The sequence below is a fragment of the Lepus europaeus genome, chromosome 16, assembly GCF_033115175.1.
Source record: "Lepus europaeus isolate LE1 chromosome 16, mLepTim1.pri, whole genome shotgun sequence".
In the NCBI taxonomy this organism is placed as follows: Eukaryota; Metazoa; Chordata; class Mammalia; order Lagomorpha; family Leporidae; genus Lepus; species Lepus europaeus.
In genome coordinates, this window is record NC_084842.1 from 35,517,824 (window position 1) to 35,543,133 (window position 25,310).

Consider the following 25,310-nt stretch of genomic DNA (forward strand, 5'->3'; position numbering starts at 1 on the left):
AAACTTCAGCATGCACACACACACACACAAAACCAGAGAGAGAAAGGTCACAAAAATAATTTAACCTTAACTGAGTATGTCAAAAAAGGTAATATATAAAGAAAATCCAATAAGTATAACAGCATGCATATTTGAAGCATTTCTAGTGGCATTCAGATTTATTTTACAGTTCATGTAAGTGCTAAAAATGAGAAAGAGTCTCTGTCCTATTGAAGAGATGACAATAAACTCCAGTAACTGAAGTAGAAATCAGATATAACAGTGTGACTTTTCAAACTCCTTTAGTCTCTTTGGTTGCACTTTCTTTGACTGAAAGGATTGGTCAAGTTCATCTTTTCAAAATAATCTAGCTCCGTTATACAATTTTATGCTACATTTTAAATCTTAAAATAAGAACATTTATGTAGAAAACAAATCCCGTGTTAGAAGCGTTTTTTTTTCATTTTCTAAATCCTCTGAGTAGCATTAGTATGTACTTGACATAGTAGGACACTTGTGGGTGACCCTCAGGATGATAAATGTCAGAATGTCAAATTTCACAATAACCGGTAGCCTGTGTGATTCACTGCCTCGTGCCTAATGCTCAGAGAAAATGAATCAGCCAGCTCCTTTTGCCTTTCCACTAGTAGCTCCACACTACTGCAACACTTGCTCCTCTATTTTTTTTAAGTTTTCTCTCTTTATATGAAAGACAAAATAGCAGAGAGAAATGGAGAACACACAGAAACACACAGAAAGTGCTATATACATTTCAATGTTCATGTTTCAGAAATTATGCCTTTCTAAAGGTAAAATTGTGTTTCATCTTATATCTCCTCTAACCACATTTTTGGGCTAGTGCTTAATTTGAAGAAAGAAATTTACAAAATATGCACGTTTTAATGTATGGATAATAAAATTTCTAAGCATTAATATCTGAAATATTCATATCAGAGACAATTATTTCCATGTGTTTATTTTTTTCAAACTGATACATATGTTATAATTTAGAAGCAGAAAATATATAGTTTTTCTATCAAATAAGTAACAAGATAAGTCAATCTGCTTACTCTCTTTTTCTTCGTGACTCTCCCCATCTACTGGAAGATCCTTTACCCAGCCCATCTCTAGACCATTACCCTTGTATTTTCTTCATAGCACTTCTGTTAACATTACGTGTTTGTATTTATTCTGTGTTTTCCTAAATTGAATGTAAACACCATTAATAATGGATATTATTTTTCTTCCTCATCTTTGTTCTTATAGCATAAAGAATATTACTTAGTACATCATTTTGTTCAACACATGTAGAATGAAAAACAAAAACTGAATAAATGTAGGTAATGTAAGAGAATAGCTGAAGCCTAATTTTGAATGTTTTTATAAACCATAAAACTGATTTTGGACTTTAAATTAATGAAAAGACAATTAAGAGTTTTATGAAGTTTTATGTTTTATGAAGGCAATACAATCAGACTTGTCTTTAAAAATGATCACTGGTGTGAATGATTGACCTAGCAGTTAAGATGTTGGTTAAGACAACTGCGTCCCATATTGAAGTGCCTTGGTTTGATACTGGCTCTTGCCTTGTTTCCTGCTAATGCAGACCCTGGGAGGCAGTGATGATGCCTCAAGTAATTAGATCCCTGCCACTCATGTGGGACACCTGGATTGCATTTCCAGCTTCCAGCTTCAGCTTAGCCCAGTCCCAGCCATTTTGGGCAATTGTGGAATGAGCTAGTAGATGGAACCTCAATCTATCTGACTCCTCTCTCTCTGTCTCACTCTCTCTTTCAATATCTTTCCTCAAATAAAAAATGTTAACAATTTATAATCATTGATTGCTGTGTCAAGGCTACCACTGAGGGAGTGGAAAAGTATTTGTTGTGGCTTAGATCAATGTGATGGAAGTAAGGAAGGAAATAATTTATAAATTTGAGAAATAGCGAGATTAACAGGCTTATTTTCTTTAGATGCAAGAGAAGACTACTAGGACTGAGGGTGACCAATGGTAAACAGAGGCGGACATTTTAGTTGGAGAAAGAAGTTGTGTGTTTTTATAGTCCGGTACAGATTCAGAACTTCTTTTTAGTCAGATTAAGTATGAGGTGTGTGAGACATCCAAAGGGTTTTGTTACATAAGAACTTGTCTATAGAGAGATCTAGTCAGGAAATAGAAACTTGAAGCTGTGAGCACAGATATGCATGGGAATAGGATTCATTGGTGAGAGATTTGAGAGAAATAAAGGAGGTATGAGAGAAATAAAGGAGGTATGAGTGGGATGGGAGAGGGGATGGGAGATGGGATGGTTGTGGGTGGGAGGGAAGTTACAGAGGGAAAAGCTGCTATAATTCAAAAGTTGTACTTTGAAAATTTATATTAATTAAATAAAAGTTGAAAAAAATATATGATGTAAGAACAATGGGGAAAATGAGAATGGGTTGTTAGTATTATGTGGTAGGATTAAAAGATCTATATTTGCATAAACTTTTTAAAGTAATCTCATACTTTGGTGGATGTATATATACATATATAATCAAATATTAACAATTGAGGAACACAAATTCTTTTCACTATTCTTATAACATATCCTTAAGCTTAAAAACACTTCAAAATAGGTAGTAAATAAGCATATAGTACTGATTTAAAAATACATTGAAATAAAATTATCATAATATAATTGACTAATAAAATTTCAAAATTTCAGATGAATAGATAAAATTAAAAAGTCAAAGGTGCGATATATATTTCAGTGTTCATGTTTCAGAAATTATGCTGTCCTAAAAGTAAAATTATATTTCATCTTACATGTCCTCTTATGTTTTTGCACCAGTGTTTAATTCAAAGAAAGAAATTTACAAAATATACACATTTTAATGTATGGCTAATATAATTTCTAAGTATTAATATCTGAAATATTCACATTAAAGACAATTATTTCCATGCATTTATTTTTTTCAAATTGATACATATGTTATAATTTAAGAGCAGAAAATTTCTAGTATTTCTCTCAAATAAGTCACAAGATACGTCAATCTGCTTACTCTCTCTTTCTCTCTTGGCTAGGTTTCATATGTCAAAGCTATTGATATTTGGATGGCAGTTTGCCTCCTTTTTGTGTTTTCAGCACTTCTGGAGTATGCAGCTGTAAATTTTGTATCAAGGCAGCACAAGGAACTTCTGAGATTTCGAAGAAAGAGAAAGAATAAGGTAAATGATTCAGTGTATTGGGTTTGGTGGAATATCCATTTTCTCTGGCAAGTGCATTTTTTGTATTTAATAGAGATGTACAAAGGGGATATTGTGACTGGGGGCTAAATGACCAATTAGTTTTCTGTTGATCTTAGGCAAAAAACTGTGAAGCAATTGATCAATTAGTTTTACAGAGTGTCAAAATAGCTTCAGCAAGAAAATGGTGATACTACACCTTAAAGAGCTATATCTAAAGCTATACCTTAAAGAGCATATCTGGTGGCAAGAGAGCTTTATCTTTTTTTTGTAATGTACTTTCTGGACTAACAGTGTCTTGCTTCAGTTAATGAAATAAGGAATTTCTTACCTGTAATATTAGAGTGTTTACTTTCATAAATTCATCAGATATAATTATTAAAATTGTCCCTTTTTATGAGATAATTCCTTTAATTTTCCATCAAATGTTATTTATCAATGGCAAGGTAGTACATTTGTGCAATACTATATGATCTATTTTACACACAATTTCATGTTCTTGACTTTTCTGTGGCAACCTCATGGGAAACAAATAACAAGACATTGTTGCCTTTCTATAATCTGTTAAAAAATGAACTGAGAAGAAAATTCTTATTTTGAACATCATAAAGTGAGCATGGATGGGAAGATCCCCTGTTTTAAAGACCTGGAATGGAACTTCCCTTTATATGTATGTGGTTTGGACCTACCCCATCTCTTTCTGATGGCAGGGTTTCTACTGACAACTTCAATTATTCTAATCTGAGTATACTGACATTTTGAAAGCAAATGGAGTTCTGAAGCAATAAAGTAATATCAAAGTTATATTGAATCGTGGCCAGGATACAATATACTGAAAAAGTGAAGTCAAACACAAATTTTAAACATAATGATATAGTTCATATATTGTGAAAAGTTAAGAATTTTTTGAAATTTGCAATTGTTATTCCTTATGATTTGTAAATTATGTACTACAATTCATTTTTTTAAAGTTTTAAGACACTAAGCTTTTATTTCTCAGTGCTCCTGTCAAGTCAGTATTAAAACTATTCTAAAGTAGCAATTCGTTCAGTTATTTTCAATTGGCACTCAAAAAATTACCACTGCTCTAATAATTAACAGCAACACTGAAAGAACCTCAACACTGGGAAACTGAGTTACTACATTGGACAGAAAACAATGCTAGAGCTTACATTTCATAAATCTTTATGAAAATATATGCGCATAATTTTGTATTAAAATACATTTTAATGGAGAGATTACCTTTTCTTTATCTTCTTGTCCCACTTCTGCCTATTCTTCTGCTCTAATTATGTTTTTTCAATCTTCTTCACTCTCCCTTTACCTTTCCTCTCCCTCTTTCTCCTCTGCCACCCACTCACTTACTTGCTTTCTGTTTTCTCTTAGATTCTTGTCATTGGCTAAAATGCTGTAATAGGACAAATGCTATATCATAGGAGTAAAGCTTTTATCTTTCTTTGCTATTAGTAACTGATGAAAACAATTTCCTCTTCTAATGGCACTAATCACAAGCAATGCAATATTCATTTCCCTATCATTACGATTTTCTTTTTCTTTTTTTATTTTCCATCTTTTTTACCTTCTTCCCTCTCCTTGTTACAATGAATCAATCATGTTCTGCAAACACTAGAAACGAAAAGTGTTATGTACATGGTGTCTAAATGGGAAAGTCTGAGAGCTCAGATATTCTACATCCACTATTTGATATTCACAGTATCCACTGGATAAAATAATAGGCGTCAACATTAGACATTGAATTCTTGTTCCTAATTTTAAAAAAATTTAAAACTATGTATCTAAGGATAAAGTTTCTCTCTACTCTATTTTACCACTTATATCTTATGCCCCTTACTTTTTTAACTGTAGAAAGACACAAAAATTGATGTTCTAGTTATTGCATTCTGGGAAAATGTAGGAATACAAAAGGTAATATTGTATCATTTTCTCACCACTACTTGAAATATTCAGGAAGCCAATGTCATGAAATATAATCAAAATTTATTACAGAAAGATGCCAGGTACTTTTAAGCTCAACTCATGCTTTGCAGTAGATACTTTGCATAAGTGAAATCTCTCTCTTGATACACACGTATGTTAAATAGTAAATGTGATTAAAATCAATTGTGTAATTATATTTAATTATATTTGGCTTGATTCTCTGGTTTCTCAATCCCTCTTGGTCCACTTTACCTTCCAACAGACAGAAGCTTTTGCACTGGAGAAGTTTTACCGTTTCTCAGACACGGTAAATTGACTTTCTTAACTCTAAGTACAGAAATGTGGTCATCAATGAAAAGCAGATAGCACATTCTGCACCAGGACAGTGTTTGGTGGGGAAACATAGCACCTCTCACACTGAAACTCAAACAAACACCATCCTCCTTCAGTTAAGAATGATGATCTCTTTATCTAAGAACCCCAATCTCCCCTTACTAAATAAGAGGATATTCATAAATTACCTTTCAATTTATTAACAGAATTCTTTTATTGTCCAAAATAATTTTAACTATATGTTGGAGGAGAAATAGTATGTACATTTTGTAGTAATCTCCATGAAAGGGACAATCTTCAACTTGTAAAAAATCAGTTTCAAAGTAAGTATAAAGGTTATTCATGAAAACATTCTAAAATTAGCTGTATAAAAGAAATCAAAACTTCCAGAAACTGCTTTGTGCAGTCAATGGAACTTTAGAAACAATTCTTACTGTTAAAATATACTAAAATTACAGCAAAGGAAAACTGAGGTTTTAAAATTTTCTATTTATTTTATTTTTTGAGAGGCACATTGATGGGAGAAGGGGAGAGAAAAAGAGGGAGAAAGAAAGAGAGAGAGGAGAAGGACAGAGAGAGAGAGAGAGAATGCTTCCAATCACTGATTTACTCCATAAAATTTTCTATTTATTTTATTTTTTGAGAGGCACAGTGATGGGAGAAGGGGAGAGAGAAAGAGGGAGAAAGAGAGAGAGAGAGGAGAAGGACAGAGGAGAGAGAGAGAGAGAGAGTGCTTCCAATCACTGATTTACTCCATTCAGGTCTCCCACATGGGCAGCAGGGACTCAACCACTGGAACCATCACCGGCTGCCTCTCTTGTGGAAACAATAGGGAGAACCTGAAATTGGGAGTGGAGCTAGGTCTCAAACCCAGGTACTCCAATGTGAGAAGTGAATGTTGCAAATGGTGTCTTAACCACCAGGACAAATGTCCGACCAACAATTCCATCTTGATAGAAACATTCTTCAAGATTACTGAATAACAAGAGATCACAAGTATTCATGTCCCATAATAATAGCTAAGTATTTAGAAAGGCTAAAGTAGAGAGTATTGGTCATTGGTGATTTGACTTGTGTGCCCATATCATAATTAAATATAAATCTACCAAAGCCAAGGGATTAGCCTGTAAAATAATTTATCGATAGGCCAGTCAACTAATCTAAAATTTCTGGGGCAAAATATCTTTTAAAGTAGCTCCCCATGTGATACCACAAAGGGTCATCAAAAACTGCATTAAAAATGTGTATTTTGAGGGGCCAGCATCATGGCTCACTTGGTTAATCCTCTGCCTTGCGGCGCCGGCATCCCATATGGGTGCCAGGTTCTAGTCCCGGTTGCTCCTCTTCCAGTCCAGCTCTCTGCTGTGGCTCGGGAAAGCAGGGGAGGATGGCCCAAATGCTTGGGCCCCTGAACCCGCATGGGAGACCAGGAGAGGAAGCACCTGGCTCCTGGCTTCGGAATGGCGCAGCTCCAGCCGTAGTGGCTATTTGGGGAGTGAACCAACAGAAGGAAGACCTTTCTCTCTGTCTCTCTTTCTCACTGTCTATAACTCTACCTGTCAAATAAATAAATAATTTTTTTTTTAAATTTAAAAATGTGTATTTTGAAAAAATATGCATAAATTTTAAAATGTTTTGCATTAAAATAAATTTATCTTTTATTTCATTTCTGTGAACTTCTTGAAATGCTCTCAGACTATATACTCAAGATAAGAATCCCTACAAGAGACATAATGTTAAATGAAGCTCACCTTTTTAGAAGATTATTGAGACCCATTAATATTTTAAAGTCCTTAGTAGATACTCTTATAATCAAAAATCACTCAACTATTTTGTTTTGCTATTAAAATTATATATTGCTTCACAGCATATGATTTATCCTTTTTGTTTCCTATCCCTGAAAAATAATTTCATATAATCTCTTTGCCTTTACTAGATTATCTTAATTAAATTTTTATTGCATGCAATTTAGTAATTACATGTAGTGTTTGCTATATATATATATAGACATACACACATACAAAATCTCCTTTTGGAATGCAAACCATTTTATCTCTAGTAACTAAACAGTTAATGTTTTAGAAGCTATAGAAATAAAGATATTTATTTTATCAATTATTGCTTTATAAAGGACTCTGATGAAAAATCATGCTTACTTCATGGACATACTCAATAAATTCTGCCTTTTTTAAAGCAATATAGTAATACATATCTGCTTACGTTCATTAGAAAGTGTATTCATCTCATTTATTTTTTTAATATGCTACACATTAGGCAAAGTTGTTGATAATTCCATGTTTTGAAAACAATTTCTTTTAAACTAAAAGCTTCTAGGTTAGACAAATTCATTTTTTAAATTATGTATTTCGCTGTGAAACAATCTAAGGAATCTAAATCTTTAAGTCAACATAACCAAAATTAGTCCACATACTGACCTTCTGTCCTTTATTATCATGAGTACCAATTTACAGGAATTTTACTCAGCACTTTAATTTGATAGAATAGACAGTATAAATAAAATAACCTCAGTATAAGAAGTTTGCCACAAAGGGGTATTACTAGGGAAGATTTAACTTGGTTCAGCATGGACTTAAGCACTGTATATAATCTTTTATACTTTACTTCTTATTCTGTTAAGGTACCTTAGTATCCTTTTGTCTATTGTGAAAGAATACAAGTTTGCTCTTATACCCAAATTTCCCCACCCCACACTGTCATAGCCTGCTGTGTGCTGATCACCACTGCTCCATGCCATGGATGCTATCTCCAGTGCTGTGTATGTATGGATGGATGCATGAAATGAGAGTCTTTTGGATAGAAGCTGCTATTCCCATGTATGATATCATTAGTTTAGTCCTAGAGGCTTATAGAGACATGCCAAAGTGTTTCTAAATGTATGCGATTTGGATTAAAGACATATGGATTAAATGGGATTGCTTTAGTGCATTTCATATAGCTTCTTCCACACTACAACATGATGATCTAATATATTGCTAAGAGTAAACACAGTCACAGTTTTCCAGTATTTCTTTCCACCTGCTACCATGTATTAATTATTATCTATATGTGCAAATGAAATACAAATCGACTGTTAGTTGTATATTTGAGAAATGATGACCAATTACATGTTTTTGAGGGATGATGATAATATTTTTAAAAATACATTATTGACTGCATTTTGATTATGTGTACAACAATATTATTATTTTAAAAACTTGTGTATTTATATGCTGTTTTAGTTTAAAATTAACTCATGATAACTTAAGGATAGAAATAATTGATTTTCTGCCCTGCACATTCTGTCAGCTCCATAGTCTTAGGACAAATACAAATATACAAGTACACTATTTGGGGAAGGGACAAGGCCCCACAATTGAAAGCAGAATGGTACCTATATACACTAAATAATGTGATAATAATTCCATTCCAGGTCAGTTTACACTTTATTCTAGATTAAAGATATTCTTTCAATAGATAAAATATTTCCTGAAAATGTCTTTGTTGCCAGAGGAAAAGTAATTTCTCAAGAAGTTAAATTCAATTTGAAGGACCCACATTAGTGTATGAAATTAGGTCTTCTCAAGTATAACAACATTTATAAGATTTTATTAATTTTCTTGAAAAAATATTTAGAATTTTACTTTAAACACAATTATTTCTTAGAGCTATATACCAGCAGAAATACTTGTTATCAGTTATTAACTTCCAAGCCATTTCTGAATTTAAGTTCAATTTGTCAAGCATAAAGTTAACAACTAACTCATAGCTAATTTATATGTCATCTACTATAAATGCATGATTCTCCTGGAGCTAGATTGCAAACACTTTTATACTAAACTAGGATGAAACCAAGAGCTGACAACTCAATCCAGATCTCCACAGTGGTGGGGACAATTACTTGAGTCATTACCTGCTACCTCCAAGGACAGGCATTAGAGCAAGGCTGGACTCAAGAGTGGAGCCATGACTCAAACCTAGGCATTCTGATATGAGATCCAGGCATCTCAGGCAGCATCTCAGCCAATAGGTCAAAGGCCTGTCCCTTTCCGTTTTTAAACAGACAGTAATTGGTATAGAAGTATAAAGCCAAATATTTTAATTTAGACTATTTCAGAAAAACAAATTTTAATTCACCAACTATTTTCTAAGATAATTTCTCCCAACAAAATAAACCATTGTTATGCTTATTAAAAGCTTTAAAAATTCATATGATTTAAATTCATGCAAATGAAAACTGACAGTTTAGTTTTCCTTCCTTAGTTACTTTCCCACTTGACAATGAAAGTATAAAGTTAAAGAAAATTATTTAAACAAGAAGAACTTTGGAGTAATCTACATAACACCTGATTTATACAAAAAAAGCCATAATGGGATTTTATTAAGGCAGAAATGTTAGGATGAATATATTGTAATTGTTGTTGTTGTTGTATCTTACAGCAACTCAAATAATCAACATCTCATGCTGTTATACATGCTTACAATTTTGTTATCATTCAATGGCAATCCTCAAGCCTTTAGCACCCTTACATTCAAGTTCTGGGTTTTTTTTGTTTGTTTGTTTGTTTTTTGTACTTTAAAAGACCAAAAACAAGATAGGAATTTAATTATCTTCTATCTTCTTACATGTATGCTAATATATATATATATTGACAGTCAGAGTGGATAGTGAAAGAGAGAAAGACAGAGAGAAAGGTCTTCCTTTTTGCCACTGGTTCACCCTCCAATGGTTGCCGTGGCCAGCAAGCTGTGGTGCACCACTCTGATCCGAAGGCCGGAGCCAGGTGCTTCTCCTGGTCTCCCATGTGGGTGCAGGGCCCAAGCACTTGGGCCATCCTCCACTGCACTCCCGGGCCACAATAGAGAGCTGGCCTGGAAGAGGGGCAACCGGGACAGAATCCTGCGCCCCGACCGGGACTAGAACCCGATGTGCCGGCGCCGCAAGGCAGATGATTAGCCTATTGAGCCGCGGCGCCGGCCTATATGGTTTTGATGATAGTGATGAAGTAAGTCTATTGAATGGCTATATATCACTTTATTTTTATCTCTAGCATTTCTAGTTATATCAATTGGTCTTAGGCATAATTTTATTATTAAAATGAAAAAGCACCTAGAAAGTTTCACAATATGGTACTAGTGCATAATTACTGAAACATTTTTCTTCATTGTGAATTTAGTTTAAGAGGTCTTCCTATAAAAGAGAATTGTTCAGAAACTTAATAGCCTTTTACATTCTTCACTACCTAAACTTTTAACATGCTTTAAGCACAGTAAGTTACTTCTGGATAATTTAAGGTATTTCTTCAACTTTACTTTTATACTCAGCTATGTTCTTCAGGCTATATTTAGTTCATTCTATTTGGTCTTTATTATTGCCTGTATTTGGAATTATAAAGTGCCTTAATTTTCTAACAATTAAATATTAGTTAACTTGCATATAGTCTCTGAGTAAAATTTTAGGCATTTATTTTAATTCCTTTCATTTTGGCATATAGTTCATTAGAATTTAAGTTGATATTTCCAGAAAGTTAAATTATCTCAAAGAAATATTTGATTACTAATTAGAGTAAGGAATATCACTAAACATCTAAGCATACATAAACACAAGATACTTTTATGATTGAGTTATTAAAAGCAGGGAAATCATTTTAGTAATAAAATAATTAAATACATCTTCTAATTTAGTTGTCTAATAAGCTGCAAGAAAAACTTCATCCATGCTTAAAATTATTACTTAGATTGAGCTTTTCAAAAACAAAATATCCAAGAACTAATCCTTAAAAACAAACAGAAAAGGCCTGCGCTGCAGCTCACTAGGCTAATCCTCCGCCTGCGGCACTGGTACCCTGGGTTCTAGTCCCAGTTGGGGCGCCGGATTCTGTCTCAGTTGCTCCTCTTCCAGTCCAGCTCTCTGCTATGGCCCGGGAGTACAGTGGAGGATGGCCCAAGTGCTTGGGCCCTGCACCCCATGGGAGACCAGGAGAAGCACCTGGCTCCGGCCTTCGGATCAGAGTGGTGCACTGGCTGCAGCGCGCCGGCCGCGGCGGCCATTGGAGGGTGAACCAATGGCAAAGGAAGACCTTTCTCTCTGTCTCTCTCTCTCACTGTCCACTCTGCCTGTCAAAAAAAAAAACAGTGCACAAGAGCAAGTCCACCTGCTGAACAGGCAACAGGGGAAGCCTATTATACATAGTACTTTAGGCTGGTTTGGTTACTGAGAGATTAAACAATCTAATAGAAAAAATAATTAAAGTTATTATTAGCATTTTTCTCTCATATTGTGTTATAAAGTAATATAATTATTAAAATTAAAATGTTAATAATATACTCAGGAAAATTAGAGTGTCATTTCAGGTGTTTCCTAGTAGGAAAGTTATCAATGAGACATTTATTAATGAAATGTATTCTAGATGCTTTTGAAAACAATAATGCATCAAATCAAGTTATATAACTTTTGGTTATTCAAGGTCTATTTCCTGAGTCATGGCTAGGTCCTTTACTAGATTTAAAGATTTTTTTTTTTAATTTATTTGAAATGCAGAATTATAGAAAGAGAGAGAGAGAGAATCTTCCATCTTCGGATACATTCTCCAAATGGACACAACAGCTGGGGATGGGACAAGCTGAAGCCAGGAGCCAGGAGCTTTTTCCAGGTCTTCCATGTGGGAGAAAGTCACCAAAACACTTGGGACATCTACCATTACTTTTCCTAGTCCTGGATCAGAAGTGGAGCAGTTATGACTGGAACAAGCACCCATATGAAATGCCAGCATCCCAGGTGGTGGCTTTACCTACCATGCCACAATGCTGGCCCTTAGTAGATTTAAAAATGAATAGTCCGATCCTGTCCCGGTTGCCCCTCTTCCAGGCCAGCTCTCTGCTGTGGCCAGGGAGTGCAGTGGAGGATGGCCCAAGTCCTTGGGCCCTGCACCCCATGGGAGATCAGGATAAGCACCTGGCTCCTGCCATCGGATCAGCGTGGTGCGCTGGCCGCAGCGCGCCTACCGCGGCGGCCATTGGAGGGTGAACCAACGGCAAAAGGAAGACCTTTCTCTCTGTCTCTCTCTCTCACTGTCCACTCTGCCTATAAAAAAAAAATTAAAAAAAAAAAAAGAAAAAAAAAATGAATAGTCACAAAGTTTATGAGGATGGCCTTACAAACATCCATACCCATAGTTGTAGAAACAAGGCCAGGAAATAGGAATAAGTTAAAAATAGAATAATAGCTCAATACTAATACAAAAGTCACTGCAAAGTATTTTCTTCATAAATGACTACTTAAAATGTAAATGAACAAGTGTTACAAGAATTCAGAAAATGTTAAAGCAGTGTTAATTCATACTGACTAGAATTGTTAGAATTTCCCTCTTGAAAATTCTTCTTTCGTAAACTTTATTGTGCATTGTGATTATCTAAGAGAATTGTTAGAAATGCAGATTTCTGGGACAACTTAAATGTTAACAAGTAAAGATTTCTGCAATTAAGATTCACAAGAATGGGTTTCATAAATCCTTTCCAGTGATTCTGGGACAAGTGTAAATGTGGATCAGACTTAGAAACAGTAACCTCAAACCATTCATCATTATCACCTACATAAAGAATGATGGTGATTTTAAAAGTGTTATTGGTTTCTAAGCTGAATCAATACTATGTGAAGATGATTTAATATAAATTATTTGAATACATCATATTCTATTAAAACTAATATCCAAATGTGATGTAGCTCTGAGTTAAACAGCACCATACCTCTGTTCACAGATTTTGTAAAATAATCATACATATGAGACAAAAATACACTTAGCTTCATATATAATTTACATAGTTTTATAGAAATATGGGAGGTAGGAGAGACAACAGCTATAGTATTTTCATCTAATTGAGAAGTCTTGCAGCTACTCAAGTTTACAGGACTTTTTGTCCACTCACCAGTACCATACATGGCATGAATTGCTTCCATGTTTAAAGAAATAAATATAATATAGGCAGCAATGATCCCTTGGATCTGGAACCATTATATTAAATAAGAGAAAACACTGTGAGATGGGAGAGCTGTGTCACAGTGTTGCACTGCAACCAAATTCTTTCTAAAGACATTCCTTCTTACTATCACTCACATCCACATGGTCTACACACTCTCCAAGGAACCAACCAGCTTTTCATTCCTTTGTCATCTCATAAGTATATTAATAGCTCATTTCAACTTCTATTTAAGCCACCACTCTGTGGGTGGATGGAATAGGATAACCATGATTTTTCCATTCTAAAAAGGCTTGATCATAAGGCCACTGACTAGGGCCTAGCATTCTTTGAATATCCAGAGTTTGTTATGAGGGCAAGAATCAACCTTCAGTCCCATCACATATGTTGCACTTAAGTCAACCAATTATGTAGATTTACCTTTGCTTTCTTCAACCAGTAAATAGTTGATTCGGTTCATGACCTTCTATCTAGGACATTCCACTGGTGAATTAAGTGACTGATTTGGCTTTAATGGCAAGAGAATCATTAGATTCAAACCTCTCTGGTAGCTCAACTGGAGATCCTATTAGTGTACTGTCAGTCAACATTTATGGGGATGCGATGCACTCGTTCAAAGTCAAACACCTTAAGTTGTTCATGAGAATGTCGTTTATAGTTTATCAGAAAGCTTAGATCAGAATGGATTGTTGATGTGTGGATGTCTCAGGCTTAAATATAGACTGAAATCCTTCATATTCCTTTAGACATAAGGGTTATTTCTAGCAGAGCTTACCAGAATGCCAGCATCAGAGAGTTTTCTAGTCTGGAAGCATAGCTACCACCTTAAAGTGCCACTATTGAACTCTTCTCAGAAATACCAGTCTGCATGTGTTTTAGCAGCAGATGCCTCCACAACTTGTGAATTTTAAGGCACAGAGAGGGCATCTTGGTCTACTGTATGCCTCAGATCTCTTGCAGTTTGCCTCTGCTTCTCTTTCAAATTCAGTCTTCTAGTCACTTTTATACGATGGGGTCAATAGAAGTCTAAAATGGACCCACTAGATTTCAAGAGTGCTACATGCTGTTTTCCTCACAATTGCATAGGAGAGCGATTTGTACTTTAGTGTTTTTTTGACTGTTTCTAGTGACTTGAGATGAGATTATTCCCAGAAACTTAACTGATGGAGCTGGGCTTTGAACTTTACCTAAATTAATCAGCCATCCTTACCTAGTCACATATGCCACTGCAGGTTCCAAAATCTCCCAAATTTCTCTTTAAAGAGGAAAACTACTATTCGTTACTAATAACATTATGTTTAGGTTTTAAAACTTTGATTTATTTGTTTGAGAGACTGACCAACACACAGTCAGAACTCCTATCCATCGGTTCGTTGTTCTGAACCTCCCTGAGCTGGGAGCCTGTAATGCAATCCAGGCCTCCCATGTGAGTGACAGGCTCTCAGTTACCTGAGCCATCATCACTGTCTCCCAGGGTCTACATTGGAAGGAAACTATAGTCAAGAGTTGGAGCTGAGGATTGAACTCATATGCTCCAATGTAAAACACAGGTGCCTTAACTGTGGGGCTAATCATCTCCTTACTGGTTTACTTTTGACAGTGACCTAACCAAATTGTTTCCTATTAAGTTGACAATATGTTATAGAATTTAGGTTTCCTTAGGTGTGGAAGGAAGATTATAATTGTGCCTGATCCATATGAAGGTTTACTTAGTGTAATGATTATTTTTGTACACTGGGATTAAAATGAAAGCATTAGTCAAGTTTAGCAAAATCATACCATTCTCCTTCGTTCTGCTGAAACTCCTGAATTGTTTTGACCATGCCCAACATGGTGGAAGCTATTAGGAGTCAGTCAGCCTGAAGATCCAGTTTTACCAGAAGCTAGACATGCTATTGTATACAGAATTAATGAGGACTAGAATCCCCGGTTTACTATTTCCTTAATCAAAAGTAAAAGTTCTCATTATCTTCTTGTAATCTTGTACCGATTAACATTTCTTACAGAGGGAGACTTAGACAATTTTAAGGGCTCCCTTTTCAGTACATCCAATTAAAAATGGACTAAGGGATTACTGACTAAATACAGAAATGGCAAAATCCTCCACTCTATGTCAAACTGTTTCAATCACACATAGCGGCAAAGAATACAACTACTGGATATATCCTACTCATTTTTTCCTATTTACAGTTTTTTTGTTTGTTTTTGTTTGTTTGTTTGTTTTTTTTGGTTTTTTTTTTTTTGACAGGCAGAGTTAGACAATGAGAGAGAGAGACAGAGAAAAAGGTCTTCCTTCCACTGGTTCACCCCCCAAATGGCCGCCACGGCCGGCACGCTATGCCCATCCAAAGCCAGGTGCTTTCTCCTGGTCTCCCATGCGGGTGCAGGGCCCAAGCACTTGGGCCATCCTCCACTGCCTTTCCGGGCCACAGCAGAGAGCTGGTATAACAATGATATCTATTATGACAGCTGACACTTTGCCCCTTTCCTGTTCCATCAGCATCTCTTTGGCTCTTCATATTGCTTTCTGTTTCCCAGCAGTATGACCATACCTGTGGGCTGGCATCTGGGAATCCCCAAAAGCTGTATTCACTGCCCTTGGCCATTGAACTTTAACTATAGTGTGGTTTTGGAGTCCCATTTTGAATTTTGGGCAAGGAGATGCTGGCCTTCAAGGTAATTTTCTATCAGCTGCCCTAACTGATGGAATAATTTTAGCAACCTATGTCAGAGCCTTTTTTTTTTTCTCATTCCCCATTGATATTGGATTTAACTTTCGAGCTGAAAGGAACAGATATAACAGGATTCTAAGTGAGAAGCAACCAGCTGGTGAATCTGTTCCAGGAATCATTCACAGAAATCCTATCATTTTTTTACTGTGTTCTCTCTGTGTCTTCGCCTAAAATGAGCTAATTGATTTACCTCTGGCCATGATCATTCCTCTGATTTCCTTCTCATTAGTAAAATCCAACATGACAGCCACAACAGTAAATGTGCCTATGAATTTATATACACTCCTGTCTTCCCAAAGGAGAGTCACATGCCTAAGGGAATCCTCTAGCCACAGTGTCTACCAGAATGTAGGTCAAAGGATATGGTTTGGGTAGACTCAGTTCTGATTGTCAGGTGACCAGCTCTGCACTTAAACTTTATTCTCAGCCTGCGCCGCGGCTCACTAGGCTAATCCTCTGCCTGCGGCGTCGGCAGCCAGGGTTCTAGTCCGGGTTGGGGAACCGGATTCTGTCCCAATTGCTCCTCTTTCAGTCCAGCTCTCTGCTGTGTCCCGGGAGGGCACTGGAGGATGGCCCAAGTGCTTGGGCCCTGCACCCATATGGGCTGCCAGCACTGCAGGCTGCAGTTTTACCCGCTACACCACAGGACTGGCCCCATCATCTCATTGCTTTTTTTTTTTTTTTTTCACAGGCAGAGTTAGACAGTGAGAGAGAGAGAGACAGAGAGAAAGGTCTTCCTTTTCCGTTGGTTCACCCTCCAATGGCTGCTGCGGCCAGCACACCACGCTGATCCGAAGCCAGGAGCCAGGTGCTTCTCCTGGTCTCCCATTTGGGTGCAGGGCCCAAGCACTTGGGCCATCCTCCAGTGCCCTCCCGGGACACAGCAGAGAGCTGGACTGAAAGAGGAGCAACTGGGACAGAATCCGGTTCCCCATCCCGGACTAGAACCCTGGCTGCCGACGCTGCAGGCAGAGGATTAGCCTAGTGAGCCGCGGCGCAGGCTGAGAATAAAGTTTAAGTGCAGAGCTGGTCACCTGGCAATCAGAACTGAGTCTACCCAAACCATATCCTTTGACCTACATGGAAGACCAGGAGGAAGCACCTGGCTCCTGGCTTTGGATCAGCACAGTGCACCAGCTGTAGAGGCCATTTGGGGGTGAACCAACGAAAGGAAGACCTTTCTTTCTGTCTCTCTCTCTCACTATCTAACTCTGCCTGTCAAAAATAAAAAAAAAATTTAAAAACTCTATAATAATAACATCCTTTCTTTCATATCACAGTAGTCAGACAATCAGTTTCCCTTCCCAGTATAGAGTCACAACACCTCACCTAGGCTTCATCTACTCCATGGCAGTCATTTATATTATCACTGCCAGTAATAAGCATTGACAGCAAATACTGAATTTTACAACTGAATTTTGCAATGTCCGAAAAGCCTATAATTAGCTGCTAAGTCAATTAACGTAAAGGTCCAAGAAAACATGGATTGCCTGCATATTTGCCAGCTCTGCTCAGCAGTGACTCAGTCTTCTAAATAATTGTTCAGTCCAATGTGGCAACCACTAGCTACATGTTGATACTGAGCACTATAAATAAATAATATGATGTTATACTCATAAAACTGCATATATGAAATTTGTTCCCTTTGTATAAATTTTAAAATTTATTTAATAAAATAAAAAAGAAATAAAGAATCTGAACTGTGATGTTTTATAAATTTAAAATGCACACCAGATTTCAATGACTTAATATGAAGAAAAGAATGTAAAATACCTCTTCAATTTTTACTTTGAATAAATATTGAAATAATATTTTGGAAATATTAAAGTTAGTTTTTGTTCTCTAAGTAATGTAAAAACTATTTTATTGTTAACATAAAATTTAAAATTACACATACAGCTTTCATTTGTGGCTCACATCATATTTTTATGGGACAGGGCTGTACTCTACAATAACTTCCGTGATGACCTCCCCAGGTTGCAGATGGGTGACATCAAGATGAAATGCAATGTACTTCCAAGTCACAACTGGGCTTTGTTAGGTCATGAAGCTGCTTGCTTTGCTCCCTGTTTCTCTTTCCTCCAACTGAAACAAGGAATTAACTGCTTCTTGAGCCACCTTTGCCTGAGATTTCTATCAATCATTCATCTGCCAGTTTAATGAGTACTCCAATAACAGATTTACCTCTCAGTTATTTTCCTTAGCTGTCACTCTGATGTGATGGACCAGCATCTGATTCTCAGAATTCCCTCCCAGAACTTTCAGTTACATTGAATCCAAAATAGTCTGAAAGCCTGGTCAAATTTTCTCCAATGCTGATATTTGTGCCTCAAACTGTCACTCAGAGTCTCCAAATACCAATAGGCTTTAACCTAATATTGTATTTACTAATATTATTGGTGAATGTGAAGTTGGAAATAAACCAAGTCTGCAGCCTCTTCATCACGTGAGGACTCAATAGTTTCTAAAGTAACAGTTTGTTATGCTCCCTCACGACACAGAACATGTAGGTACAGTTTCCAAGGAAAAAATCAGGATGTATATAATTACCTTAAGACAAAGAAGCCACAGACTTTGTTCTGAAGCAAACTGGTATACAGTCCAGTCACATGGGTAAGAGATCTTAAGCTCAATGTGCACTGTCCACAATGCAGGTGTGATTTTTCACAGTAAATGCTATTACTCCCTATTTAGCTTAACTCTATTGTTTTCAAGGAAATGATGTTCAAGGAATCAGGGATCATTCTTAGCAGTCCTGAAACAGCCCAGATCTGATGTTAACGTTTTACTCATAATTGGGAAAAATTTAGTTGATCCCTAAATATGTTAAATGGTAAAATACAACCAAGAAGAATTTAGTGGTTCTCTAAATATGTTACTTTTAAATGGATTATTTCTGTTTTGAGATGAGCAATAGGGGTTTTTAAAAATTTCAAATTAAATTCTCCAAAACAGATGGCTAGAAAAGTAATCATTTAATTCTGTTTTGCTAAATACATCTACTAGGATTCTGAAATCTTAGCATTTTAGTAATGATTTCCCAGGTTCTTCAACTACTATGTCAACATATACAAATGCCCATTGAGATGTTGCTTTGGTTCTTTTTTAGTTGGACTTTTTAAAAGCACACGGGTTGACCTAGTTTAATAGGTTATTTTATACTTCAGCATTCAACTGATTCACACACAATCTAGTGCAAATTACTCAGGTGACCAATATTTTCCTTTTTGAATATGAACACTAGCATGATTTACTATATAAGTGTAAGTGTAAGGACACCATTTCATCACTTACATAAGAAAAGTGTAATCCCTAGTACTTTTTTAAGATAGACAAAATCTTGAAGCAAACAAGTACATTTAAAATTTTCATAGAAGTCAAAGAAATAGCAGTCTAAATGTGCATGGTCATAAGGAGTATTAGAAAAATCAACTTTTAATTTATGCAAGATTGTAACAGAAGTCACAGAGAATATGGATTGTCAGCTTTTATTTCAAACTTATTTCCTCAGGACTCAGTTATATATATTACTGATGAAATATTTCCCAATAATTATATCTTTTTGTTTTTCAGGTGGAAATACCTTACTTCAGTAATTTCCAAGAAACTATTTTAGACATAACTGAATCAACTTTGGTCATTTCCTCATTTTTAGAATTCAAAATTTATATTTTATATAAATATTTTTATATTTTATAGTATACTATATATTCAGCAGCTTTCACAGATCAAAAAAATTGAGCCACTTATTTTTATCTTTCATATTACTGTGAAAAAGTACTACATACATACATGTGTTTATATATAATGCTATTTAGATATATAACAACTTTATAAAGTATTTTACTTAATTATACTTTAAGTTTTTAGTTTTAGTATCAAAATTGGTAGCCATCTATGCCTAGATGAATGCATTAATAAATAATTCCTTAACAAATTTAATTATAGATTATTGAATGTAGTTTTTCTCTTTCATTACCACATATTTATTAATCTTTCCTTTAAATTTTGGTTTTCTTTTTGTTTACATATTTAGAAAATTATGTTAAATTGGCCACATTTAAGATGGTACTTTTAGAAGAATAAAGTTGTAAATAACTGTAAAATTTTATTTCTTGACCTTGAAAAAAACATATGCCAAATTTCACTCATAGTTTCAACCAAACCAACACACTGGCAGAGCAATTGTATATGAACTAGTCTATGTAATGATCTTAGAGATCTTCCCAAAAGGGTTATTGTAAAACAGAGAAATAGCATGGGGTAAGGATAACACAGAGCAACCAGTGTTACTGTTCTAGACTATACTTGTATTTTCAAGAAGTAACTTGAAATTGTGGGAAACAAATATTAAAAGGTTTGCCTTTGTGATAAAGGAAAATTCAGTAAATGATACTTGTACATTCCTCTTTGGCACTATATGTTTATCAATTTAGATACATAATGTTGTACATATGTATGTATGTGTATATATCTATGAGAGACAGACCATGAGCATACATAACATAATATCCCAATAACTTTTACTCTAATCTCTTAATTTGTATATGCTAAGAATATGTAGACAATATCAGAATTTCAGTTTTTCCATTAAAATGTACCTTTTGAGTTCTATATTTATAACTGGACTCATCAATTTGCACAGTAAATTTTATCAAAGGAAAGAGGAGAAATAATGCAGGTAACAAAAACTAATACCTAGAGATGTAAAACTATTTTCTTATACTGTAGTTACAAAATAGGAAAACAATTTATTGGAAAACTCATTCATATTAGTAGAGGAATGTACATTCAAATAGAACGAATACATATAATAATTAAAATGTTCAAATTAGAAGGACAAGTGAATAAAACATCACTGGGGAAAAAAGCAACTCATCTTTACAAATTATTCAGTTACTTTTTATATTAACATAAATATTTGTTATGATAATACTTAAGTTATAATTGTGAATATTCTGCTTTACATGTCTTAATCCATTACTAACAGATTCTCTTACATTTTTCTTTGACAGGATGATGAGGTCAGGGAAAGTCGATTCAACTTCACAGTCTATGCAGTGGGACCTTGTCTGCAAGCAAGAGATGGTGTGACTCCAAAAGGCCCAAACCATGCTGCCCAGGTAACGCCAAAAAGCCCCGATGAAATGAGGAAGATCTTTATTGACCGGGCCAAGAAGATCGACACCATCTCCCGAGCCTGCTTCCCGTTGGCCTTCTTGATTTTTAATATTTTCTACTGGGTTATCTATAAAATTCTTAGGCATGAGGATATTCATCAGCAACAAGATTAGGTCTCTAGGGGCACATAAGTGCAAATGTTCAATTCAGAAGAAAGTTTCCCTCTCGTGGATGTGTGTGTGAGTGTGTGTGTGTGTGTGTGTGAGACACAAATGATACTATTATAATAAACAGCAAATGGGGAAGGACCTATTTTGATTAGTTATGTAAAATCAGGAAACAGATTAAGATTCTTTAAATTGACACAAAATATATATTATGGAGATTATATTTCATATTAATTCAAGTTCTGTTTTTTCATAGTAAATCATATAACTTGAAGCTTTACTGCCAATGTGTTTCTATGTTACATCATACAGTAGCAGATGTGAAAACTACTTTGTAATTCCTTGATTTTTAACTAGATGATACTAAATGTTACAGATGCAAGATTTACACAGTAAATTTTATCAAAGGAAAGAGGAGAAATAATGCAGGTAACAAAAACTAATACCTAGAGATGTAAAACTATTTTCTTATACTGTAGTTACAAAATAGGAAAACAATTTATTGGAAAACTCATTCATATTAGTAGAGGAATGTACATTCAAATAGAACCAATACATATAATTAAAATGTTCAAATTAGAAGATTAAAATACAAAATTTTTATTATTTAGAATATTTAATCTTACTATTTAGAATTCTAAATTTCCATCTGTGGAAATTTTTAAAAGAAATGACTTAAGAAATCAGTTATATACAAAATTTGCTTTTCTTAAATTTTGTATCTCTAGAAGTGAAGATAGTATTCTGAAAACATTATTATTCTCAAATAAGTGTTACAACAATCTATCTATTTCTAATTATTGCCAAACACTGAAAGATTCTAACCAGCATTGTTATTTTGTTACATTTTTAATAGCTGCTAAATGTCTCTATGTGATTAAGTTTAATGCTTTGATATAATTGAACAAGTTTCAGTAAGACTTTTATATTTTAATTTAGAATGAGGATTTAATATTAAATGTAATTAAAATATTTACATTTTGATAAAAATGAGTTCAATGGAAATAAATAATGATTCACCATATATTTTAATAACAATTTTTCCATCAAAGTTATATGGATTCAAATGCATATCTCCAAATATAAGGAGGGAAGATTTTCATTCTAAAACATATAAATAAGTTAATTCTATAAAACTAGGAATATTTTATCTATGAATTAATAATTTAAAAATATAAGCTATCCATAGATGTGAATATTTTAAATTAGATTTTGACTTAAAATGCACCCAGAACCCATGAGACTATTTCAACAGTAGTAGGGCATTAGCTCATTTTTACAGCATAATCAAGTGCAACGTATGACACAGTTACTGGTTAAACTGAATCAGATTCTGATTCTTTTTCAGTTTTTCCAATTTTTAGATTATTTTGTCAGTAATGATGTATTTGAAAAAGTTTTAGAAAGCATTTAGATATTTTAATTACTAGTCAAATGCATCAATAGGTAACTCATTATACCAAATTATTTACAGATAAAAGTATGAACATTTTTTAAAAAGTAGATGTATGATAGAAAAATTAGCCAGTTATTGAATGAAATGGTACTATTTTCAACCTTCTGCCACTTTCAAAAGAAAAGCAAGAACTGCCACTTAAAGTTTAAAATTTCTTGTTACTGTATTTCCAATTGTAATTTTTAAAAATAATTTCAAAAATATGCATTCAATCATTTTTACAACTATAAGACTAAATTTTCTTCCATTATAAGTAATTTAAATCAATAGTATCAGGAAAAAATATCACAGTGTTTGGCATTATTGCAAATACCACTTAGATACTTTGAGGATTGTGCACTCAAGAGTTAAACTTGTGCTTCTTCATTTGGTGTACATGAACTAAAACTGTGGAGCTATTCATATATCCTTATATTTAATACTAGAGAAAGATATGTTTGTGTTCCCTGAGAATTAGATGGAGAGTTAAACAACAGTAAACTACATCATCTCAACATATCTCTGAAAACTTGAATACAATTTTCTGTTTGTCACATATATTGCTTTAAAAGTTCTCCAACATTGCTTAAATTATGTAAATTCTGCCAGAAGGAAGCAGAAGTATAATGAACATAAGCATGAATATTCACAAAAGAAACTCATGGATATCATTTGTTGTTTTGGTTGAGGATATTAAAATTCTCTCTTTTTTAAAACCTGAACTTGAAATGTAAAAAATAACCACCATGAGACAACCTGGCAACAATAACATTGGTACAGTAGAAATATCCCTATCTCAAAAACATTTTATTTTCCTTAGTCATAATTTTGCTTTCCCGTTATACTTATTGCTGTCTTACTACACTAAGAAAATACTTTCTTCACTCTCAAGGCAACAATGATAAGGTAAAATGGCTGAATTCCAAATGTCTAAAAGAATATGTCTCTTGTAATGAATTCTTACAGACTTTTAAGAATAGCAAAACTACATTGTATGTAGTAACCTCATATAGTATTTGCCACAATAAGCCCTGTGTCAAATCAGAATATTTCAATAAAATACCAGAGAGGGAGCATTAGCCTCACAGTTAAGATGCTCACCTAAGTGTGCATGAGTTCAATACCCAGATCAGGCTCCTGATTCCAATAGAGCCAATATAGATCCTGCAAGCACAGTGGCGGTTCAAGAAATTGAGTTCGTACCTCCCATGTTGGAGACCTGCATTGTGTTCCTGGTTCTTTGTGCCAACCCTGCCGAAGCCCTTACCACTGCAGGCATTTGGGGAGTGAACCAGTGAATGGGAGCTCTTTCTCCCCCTCTCCCACTATCTGTATGTTTCTCTCTCTCTCTCTCTCTCTCTCTCTCTCTGTGTGTGTCTGCTGCCGCTTCTCTCAAATTAAAAAAAATAAATAAAAAACATTTAACATTAAAGAATACTACTAAAATTGAGAAATTTTAAATTTTGCATATATACTGCCACACACTTACGTTGAAATTTAATGTGGATATTCTAAGCTATTTTCAAAGAGCCACATTAGAAAAGATAACATCTTTGTGCATGCAGATTATAACACGTTTTAATAAATAATTATGTATCACAACCATTAAAATATTTGGTTCTATACCATTTGAAATTTTAGGAAATCATAACAGTGTACACATGCTCTTTATTCTCTTGCCCAACAATATAAATGGACTTAAACTATAACAGGGACCTAGAACTTTCTTTACTATTTAAATTAGATACAAGAATCACTATAGATACAAGAAATCTAAGGACAATAAAACTTCTCTAGCCTTTCTGGAAGTTTCTCCATGCCATTTAATTGGAGAGCCCATGCAATTCTCAGCTCTTTTATTTATGGGATAATTATGGCTGTTCAACTAATTGTAAGTGACTTTCTAGCCTACCGATATATTTGAATAACTTTTATCTTAATTTTGGATTCTAAATATGTGAACATCATATGTACCCAAGATAAGAATACATGTACTGAGTTTATGAGTGTTCCAGGATCTTACAGAAAGTAATGGAAATTACAAAAAAAAAAAAAAGTGAGAAATGAACCCAAACATTTAACAAAAGACCAAACTGTTAACTACATTAGCACTCTCTGCAATTTAAGCAGTAAATATTTGAAGAAAATTAGGTATGTCTGTCATATTATCATAAATGTTTTCTGAATGTTCTTCATTCCATTTTTAAAAATATACTTTTCTATTCTTAACATGATTGTTCTCAACCTGTCAGTTACTTGGGAGAAATGAATGTCAATATTGGCAGCTAAATTTTCCTTTCACCTGTAAGTACACATTTCATGAAATGAACTCCAGAGTACTTGAGACTTTGCAAAATTAAAATAGGAGATAATTTTAATATTGAATGTGGGAAATTGGCAAT

The 25,310-nt window shown here is 34.4% G+C and overlaps 1 protein-coding gene across 2 annotated transcripts in view; it reads left to right on the plus strand.

Moving 5' to 3' along the window:
- Nucleotides 1-21,479, plus strand: part of GLRA3 (glycine receptor alpha 3) — a 154,839-nt gene extending 133,360 nt beyond the window's left edge. Inside the window, exons 8-10 of one of the 2 annotated variants that reach the window (XM_062213060.1) lie at nucleotides 3,047-3,190; nucleotides 5,409-5,453; nucleotides 21,201-21,479. In XM_062213060.1, coding sequence (XP_062069044.1) covers nucleotides 3,047-3,190; nucleotides 5,409-5,453; nucleotides 21,201-21,479 — 468 coding nt within the window. The remainder of the gene's footprint in view (nucleotides 1-3,046; nucleotides 3,191-5,408; nucleotides 5,454-21,200) is intronic. The other variant, XM_062213061.1, reaches the window with a different exon arrangement.
- Nucleotides 21,480-25,310: the final 3,831 nt, after the last annotated feature.